The sequence below is a fragment of the Helianthus annuus genome, chromosome 10 (assembly GCF_002127325.2).
Source record: "Helianthus annuus cultivar XRQ/B chromosome 10, HanXRQr2.0-SUNRISE, whole genome shotgun sequence".
NCBI lineage: Eukaryota > Viridiplantae > Streptophyta > Magnoliopsida > Asterales > Asteraceae > Helianthus > Helianthus annuus.
The window spans coordinates 44,253,014-44,262,168 of NC_035442.2; the positions used below are offsets into that span (position 1 = coordinate 44,253,014).

The 9,155-nt window shown below is 37.4% G+C and overlaps 1 protein-coding gene across 1 annotated transcript; it reads right to left on the reverse strand.

The window, feature by feature from the left end:
• Positions 1 to 345: 345 nt before the first annotated feature.
• Positions 346 to 1,596, reverse strand: LOC110881633. Its single transcript, XM_022129837.1, has one exon. The coding sequence runs from the start codon at positions 1,594 to 1,596 to the stop codon at positions 346 to 348; it is 1,251 nt and encodes a 416-aa protein (XP_021985529.1).
• Positions 1,597 to 9,155: the final 7,559 nt, after the last annotated feature.

Consider the following 9,155-nt stretch of genomic DNA (forward strand, 5'->3'; position numbering starts at 1 on the left):
GCTTCGTGTGGGGGTGGATGCCTGTGCTTGCAAATCCCCAATTCCGGGTCTTCCTAATATTGCGTTATATTTTGAGGGTGCCCGGACCACTGTGAAAGTTAGGTTTATAGTTCGAACGCGGTCCCCTACCCCGACTGTGAATGGGAGTCTGATTTTTCCCAAGGGGTGTGATACACCGTTGTTGAATCCTACTAAGGGGATGGAGTCTTCCTCAAGCCGATCTCTTACATCTCTGTCAAATCTGAGGAAACAATGCTCATATATTACTTTGACACCGGACCCTCCGTCCACATGTATTCGGGATACCTTGTGACCAGCTATTATGGCCGAGATGTTGAGGGGGAGTCATTGCACTTCGTTTTCCTCCAAGTGTGGCATGAGGATGGGAGCTTTCATGCAGTCCGGGGAGCCTAGGATTCTGGCCTTTACACTTCGGGTGGTATCGAACTCATTCCTCCTTCTAATCATATCCACATCTGCCCTCCCAGGCTCCCTTACATCTCTTCCCTTGCGATCCCCTCCTCCCTCCTTGATTTCCTTAACTAAATGGGCCAGTCTTCCCGTTTTCACTACGGCTTCTATCTCTCTCTTCAGATACATGCAGTCATCAGTTTTATGGCCAAACCCTTTGTGGAAGTCACAATACTCGTTTGGTTGTGCCTTTGGCCCAGGTTTTATGGGTGGTGGCCTTGGGAAGGAGTTCTTTACCCTCTCAGTGGCCAGTATCTCGCTTGGGGTCTTGGTGAGAGGGGTGAAATTATCAGAGTAAGGAGGGGGGCCTCTCCCCCGAGGTCTATACGGGGAATATGAGGGCCTTGCTATGGCGTGTAACATTCTATCAAAAGCAGGTTTTCTGGGATAAGGTGTACCTTTGTCAGGAGGTTTTGCAGCCGGGGTGACCCTTCGGGGTGTGACGTCCGTCTCCTTAGCTTTGCTGACTGTGTCTTTTCCCCTGACAAAGGCTCTGACCCTGTCCATGAGGTTGTCAAACGAGTGGGGGAATTCCTCCCCCAGTTTCTCACATAGCTGTGCATGCTTTAGCCCGTTTATGAAACTGCTGATCTTCATGACCTCCGGCTGATCCTTGATGTTCATGCTCTCCTTGACAAACCTCTCCATGTACTGGTCTATCCACTCGTTGTCCCTCTGCCTTATGTGCAGAATCTCGTTTGGATTTTCGACCACTTTTCTCTGCTGACCAAAGTTCCTGAGGAACTTCTCACTTAGCTCTTCATAACTGTCGATTCCTCCTGGAGGGAGGCTGTCAAACCAGAGCCAGGCTCCCTCCGTTAAAGTTTGTACAAACATGTGGCACCACACCGGCATGGGCCATCGCCCAAGTTGTCCCGCTCCCCTGAAGGCATGGAGGTGATCTTCAGGGTCTCTTGTCCCATCATAGCGGTCAAAGTTTGGAGGTAGCTTTGTTTTAGGGGGCATCGGTGCTTCTGCAATCCTCCGAGTGAACTTCGAGACTTCCGCTAAGTCCCGTGGTAGGTAAGGTTGATCCAAGCCATCATCATTTTGATTATCCTTTTCTTTCTCCATTCCTTTTGACTTCTTTCCTGTGATGAGATCCTCCCTTTCCTTTGAGGACATCTGTCGGAGGGTTGTCATGAATGTTTCTAGTGGGCCACCACTACTGCTTCTGTTTGAGGGTCTGTCCCTTCCTGGTTGGAGGGTGTATCAAAGGAAAGTCTAGCCCTAAGGCTGTTAAGCTTTTCTTGTCTCTCCAAATCTTCGAGATACTTTGTTAACTTTTCTCTGTGCATGGCTACAAAATCTGGAGTGATATGTTCCGCTCTTTCTGGGTTTTCCACTTGATTCTCGTTGCCTTCTTCATGAGTTATATCTTCTACTGTGACCTTATCATGATCATTCTGTACCGTCTGGATGGTACGTGAGCTGGGTGGGGTTGCCATGCTGCTGTTTGTGAGACAGGCTGCTCTTAACGTCGGAGTTTGATGTGGGAACACCGGTCAGGCTGATGTCCCACGGATGGCGCCAATGTCGAATACCCAAATCCCGGATGCCGTTAAATGGATCTTCGCTGACGTCAAGAGGCCTTTGTCTTCGTTACTGCAAAAGAACAAACCGTTAGCCTCACCACGGAGGACCCCGGGGGGGGGGGGGGGGGGGGGGATCCGTGACCAAGCTCCGGCGTGAGAGTAAGTAAACTTGCCGGAGAATGAGAAGGAGTTACTCCGATGGTTAAGATCACCGGAGTAGTTCCTTTAAGGTGTGAATCTAATAAATGCCTGAATGTATTTAATGTGAGAATGTTGGTCGGGGATCATGCCGAGAGAGAGTAAATGAGAGTGTGTTAAATGTGTTCATACCTCTTGTTACCGTTTTCCTCTTCTTATATAAGCGAGCAACCTTATCTTGCATGTGGGATATTAGTTGACATGATCCAACGGCTTCTGGTAGTCTTTGGGGGGCTCAGACACGTGTCTGAACCCCAGCGGCAGGATGATTATCTCATTTAATGCTTATGGCTGGAAGTGTACCATGCCAGCCGAGATGCTGGTTACATCGGACATTAAATGCTCTTTTTTTACTTTTCTGAATTCATGCTTTTCGCTCATATTTTCATGTGGAAAACCTTAATGGAGAAGCAAACTTGTTCGTGGGCCTCAAGTGTTTGGGCTTTTGTGGTGTCAGCCCAAACCGGGTAAATGGGGCAACCCATTGGCCCGTCGTCAACCTGCATCAAGATAGTCGCATGCATAGTCACCCTAGTGTCTAAACCCCTAAGACCCAACTAAAGCACTAGAGTACCTTCCAAAAAAAAAAAAACTTTAACTTTAATCCTATATCTTCATGAACTTCTATCCTGGACCATGTATTCAGAGATGTGCAACTCTAGTAAATCGTGTCTAATTCGTTCGTCCCAAGTTAATTTGGGTCTGTCTCTACTCCCCATCCCCTTAATAGTGAGGATTTCTACTGCTCTAACCGTCGTCACATACCTCCTCTTCACATGTTCAAACCATCTCAATCTCCCCTCATTTATATTATTTGATATATTCTTCACTCCTTTATCTTATACCAATATAGGGGGAGGTTCATTTGAGAAGAAAATTAAATTGAGAAGAAAAAGAACAAATGGTACAATTGTAAAACATTAAATAGTTTTTCTCTCATCTCATTTATTATTATTTTTAACTAATTAATTAGTCATAAAGACTATCATCCTCCACACTAAAATTTTTGCCTAGACACATCAAAATTTATCCTACACGTTTTTTAAATTTATCCTACACAAACTGAAATTTATCTTACACAACTCGTAATTCATCCTACACACCTCATAATTTATCCTACACTTAAATTTTTTTTCTTTTTTGAAAAAAATATATTTTTTTGAAAATAAGTTACAATTTTAATTTAGTTAGCTATTAAAAAGGAAGACTAACAATTAATGATCTATCTAATTTTACCAATATACCCTTACACCCATATTAAATACAAAAATTAAATGAAGTAAAGTAAGCATTCCTATTGGTTGAAGATTGTTGTTTTTTATTCTTACAAAAATTTTCTTATCATTTGAACCATCCACTACCAAGCAAAAACCACTGTAATTATTTACTTGCTTCTGAAATAATGATAAATGTATAAAACCAAAAAAAAGCTACCAGCTTTAGTTATAATTAAATACACTTGAGCTAAACTTTTATTTTTTAAAACATACAAAATATAAATGTTATTACTTCAATTAATAGGTAAACTGGTAAAGCAAATACAATTTTGTATTTTTAAAAATTCATATTAACAAGGAACATATTTGCAACGAGTACATAATTACACTCTTCAAAATATACAGCTTATATTATTTTCATCTACTTTAGAAAAATATATATTATACATCCACCGTATTTAGGACTCTATTTTTTCTTTCATGATCAATTGTTATTTTGCAAAAAAAAAAAAAAAAAAAATGAAACTAAAAGCATGATACTTTAAATCATATGACTAATCATACTTTAGTTTTTTATATTCACATTAAATTGAATTAAATAATTTGCCGTTCAAAAAAAATAAATTAAATAATCATTATATAACAAAATTACAGCCACGAGTTTTTAGAGTTAAATGCCATTTTAGTCCCTGTGTTTGTGTCATTTTGTCAGTTTAGTCCAAAGGTTTTATTTTTAACCTGTAGGTCCAAAAAGGTTTCACCGTTGCCATTTTAGTCCACTGGGTTAATTTCATTCATTTTTTCTGTTAACGAGAAGGCCAATTTGATCATTTTATATGTAATTCTGTTAACTAGAAGGGCAATTCGGCCATATAAAATGACCGAATTGGCCTTCTCGTTAACAGAAAAAATGGATGAAGTTAACCCAGTGGACTAAAATGGCAACGGTGAAACCTTTTTGGACCCACAGGTTAAAAATGAAACCTTTGGACTAAACTGGCAAAATAACCCAAACCACAGGGACTAAAATAACATTTAACTCCGAGTTTTTAAAAATTCATGTTTATAGCTATTTCAATTTAACCCTTTTTAATGGAATTTTAAGTACCTATGAATTACTTTTTATTTTCTTTTTCATGCCATCTTGTAGTTTTATATTAAGGATTGAAAACTACGTATCTAGTGCCTAGTGGAAACCACGACAGTTATTCATTGATTTGTGATGATATGGCACATTAAAATGATGTCCTGTATCACTATGTGCTTTAGTGAACTGGACAAGTTAATAAGATAGTAAATCTTTGTGTTTAAGGTTTGTTAAGTACGGTTTCGTTAATAATAAAAATTTAGGGGTTCGAATCCGTTTGATTTTGGCTGTTTGAATCGGTTTTTTTATTTGACCGCGCAAACAGGGGCGGACCTATCTTATGATAAGGGGTCCTTAACGCTCCGGTGGTAGTGTAAATTTAAAAAAAAAATTGATTTTTTTGACGATTTTCCGATTTCGTTGCCCATTTTTTTGAAACGTTACCTCTATAAGAATTTTCTAGACCCGTCACTGCGCGCAAACCGATTTGGTTATGGCTATTTGAATTGATTTTTTTTATTTCATTCAAACTTTTTAGTTTGTGATTATTTACTTTAAGACATAAGGGCTAAATGTGGTTAGTTGATAAGATATCACAAGGGTGAGCCATGGTTTCTTGACATAACCATAATGATATTGGGTGCATGTAGAAAGAAACGGGAGAAAATAGAAGAAAACAATGGGAAAGGCAATTTAGGGATATCAATCAAAAACGTCATCATCATACTCAATTAATCTCACCAATATCAATCAAAAACATATTTTGATATAATGATATTCATAGTTGAGGAAGATTAACTAGAATAAATATATGAATGATTTTAAGTTAAAAGATTTGGTTAATGTGTGAAAATAATAACTTTTAGTAAACATGGTGTTTATGCCTAAGTGGTTATTGACAAGTTAAAAGATTTGGTCAATGTCTATATATGACTAAGGTGTGTTTCAAATCATCATTCGTAGTTGTTGAATTATGTTTGAAGTATTAATGGTGTAATTGGACGGATCAAAAGAGTTAAAGTAACGGGTCAAGATGGTTAAACTCAAATCTAAGATCATGTGTAATGGGACGGTATATTACCCCAATCTCACCCATAGCGCCTGGGCACACCAAAACAGGAGGCGCTATGGGGTCTCAAAATGTTGGGGGCGGTATGTTGATAGCGGCGTGAAGGAGGAGAGTTTCAAAATTTTGATCAATCAAAAACAGTTAAGTGTTTTTTTAATTAATTAATAAAAATGAAAATTAATAATTACGTAATGATGGGTATGGAAGTCAACATAAGAGGAATAGAACTTGCTAGATTTAACGTTGGATAACCCAAATGATAGAGGTTTACGTTTGTTAGACGAGAGATCTGAGATTTGAACAAATTGAGTATTTTATAACAATTAATGTTAAATAGAGTGTAACATTCATTGTTAAAAAAATGAAAACCCAAAAGTAGCATAATCAATGCGATGAACTCCTGATGTGTGTTAATATATATATCCCATCATTGTTAAATTATATATATATACAGTGGCGGACCCAGAATTTTTTTCCAATGGGGTCCAGTTTTTTCGATACTTGGATTTTTTACACCCAAACGATAGAATTTTTGGGTCGGTCGTCGTTTGGGTCGGGTCGGGGTGATTTATTGAGCTTGGAACCTTTAAAAAAAGATAAATAAATAACAAAACAACACATGTCTAAGCACAAAGGCATAAATTGAGTAAAATTTCATTCATTTTAACATTTTAAAAGTGTATTTTAACAAAAAATCAGCTGGTATTAGACTTGAACCCATGACCTCTTTGTTAGCAAACAAGGGATTAACCACCACAATAGCTTTGCTTTTGTTTCTATGGGGTCCAACTAAATATTTTTATGGGGTCCTTACAAAAATTAATATACCGAATCTGTTATTTTTTTTAAAAAGATTGGGGTCCGTAGACCCCGACCCACTCAATGTGGGTCCGCCCCTGTATATATAACAATTATATATAAGGTTACTAGGGGTGTTTTCAGGTAGACAGATCGGGTATTCCTAACATGATTGGGAACATCGACGTTGATGGTTCGGATATGATGGTTCGGGTAGGCTTATCGGGTAGATGTTATCGATTTTTTTTTAAATTTGAACATTGGGGAAGGTAGCAACGGTCAAATAACCGTTATTTAATTAAAAAAAAGCTTACCAAAATTATTTACCTCTCTATTTAAACATTTCTATCATTTCACTATCTCTATTTTTAATCAATTTTTACACCACGTTTGATTTTTATGGGCGATGGTTATTTGATTCCAACTGAACCTGCACAACCACCCTCGATGATCATCCCGTCTATAAGGCCCCCAAACCTGGCACCTTACCGTCGGGTCATATCATAGTGTACTGTTTAAAAATAAGTTTTTGATTTATACGCAGTTAAAATTTCGATTAGAAACAGTACAAGATTAATTAAAAATCCAAATGTTAATTAGGTTCTTATATATCGAATGTCTTCCACCATATCACGAGTAATCCTATCAGCTAAGCAAGAATCACTGACTCGAATCACACACTTGCAAAACAATCGAACATACATGCAAAAGTCAGCTACGCTAAGAGAGTTCTAATAGTTTAAGTTAAAACATTTGAAACACATCGTAAATGCTTTATTTGAAAACCCAGACACCATCGCTGAAAATCACCAACATTGTATTAAAATATGTTAACTTCCCTTTAAAGTTTAACGACTCCAACCTGTCACCCAAACAACTTGCAACTCCACCCGTAACCTACAACTAACAACCTTACAAGTAATCATTTTCGGTGTAGATTACATTATCTAAACACTGAAGGACAACCTTCAATGCATCTTAATTCGTAGGCGATTAACCAAACCAACACATATCTAGGACATAACAGTTAATGGCCTAAAAGATTTGTTTATCATTAAGTACAATTACTCGTCAAAACCTGTTCCCCAAAACCCATAAGATATTCCTTATAATAAATTTAATTGTAACTTAACCTCGTTCTACAACTACACAATAAGACATCATTCATCATCCGCATAATTAAACACCATCCATCGCCCATATAATGTATCATCATTCTTCATTGTACAAATAAACATCATTTACCCACCATTAAATTAACATGAAACAAATAAGCACATAAGGTGGGAACATAACACATCAATTATTTCCCATAGGCTATCATCATCGCCCTTGTCAGGTCACCCTCATCAGCGTTTCATCACCTCCAATTTGACCCCGTAGAGTCCGACACCCGCATATTACCCCGAGTGGTCCGTCATTGCCACCGGGGCTAATAATATACTAATATCCCCACACTTAAAAAATTTTCGTCCCCGAAAAAGCTACAATAGAATCATAACTAGGATAGATGGTTTCAAAAACTTTCGATTAATTTAATTAAAAAGATATAAACACGTATAACCATGATTACCGGTATTGTTATCCACTTAAACCCAACCGCCAACTCATCAAGCCTCTTTCATGCTAACATTATGTTCAAGTTAACAATCCATCTAAGGGTCTCACACTCAAGATCCACAAATCTACCTAATCCTATATCAAGCTTATAAGGAAAAGATTAAAAAATCTACCACTTTATATAAATAAAGCCTTATGTATTTAAAATTAATTTTTTGATGGAACGATGGATGATGATTTTTGAGCTTTAGCTATTTTTTTCTCATGTTTAACTCAGAGGGTATTATCACCAAGTCGCTGTCTCAGTGGGAAATACCATGAGCCTCACATTTTTTTCTTATTTTGCTCAATCGACGGATATATGGAATTTTTTCGGGCGCCACCAGATCCGGATTTATTCGCATAAAAAGAATAAGGTGTGCCATTTAATTTAAAATACTTATGGGTTATTTACTTATAGTGGTTGTTTTTATACTATCAACAGTTTCGGTTTTTCTATTTCTCCTAAGGTGATGACCCACAAGACTTCGTGATTTAAAATTAAGGTATATTAAGGCAATCTAGGAAACCCTCTAAGTCGGCTGGGCCTACCGGTACATCCCAAAAAACACGTATTTTATCTATTGTATTTCATATATCTAATATTTCAAAAACCAAAAAACCCAGTTTTTCTATATTTTCCATTTATTGCAAAAAAAAAAATCAAGAACATTTTTGATTTTTCAATTTTTTTGATTTTTTTAATTGTTTAATTTTTTAAATTTTCGACTCAAATCTACCTAAAAAGTCGTAATCTCCCATCCCCACGCTTAAATCACACATTATCCTCAATGTGAATGGAAAACCCGCTAAAAAACAACAAACATGGAACAGACTTGTCTGGTGAGAGCGCATAGTCTTTAGATGTCAAGTTCCATGCCCACGGTATAGCATTTTATTCGCGGCCTTATTTGAATATGCTGGGGTTGCCTTCTACATAATGATTAAGCTCAAAATCACTGCCCGAATGGAAATTGAGTACGGGCGGTTTCCTCCAAACCTGCACAATCAAAAACAAACAAACCCAAGCATAATATCGACTCAAAAAAATATAAAATAAAAAGTATGAATAAAAATAAACCAGCTCATGATACAAACTCTACAACTCGGGTGATATCCCGGGTAGACTCCTGATGTGCACAAAATGCAACATATAAATTACATCAATAATGGCTTAAAAC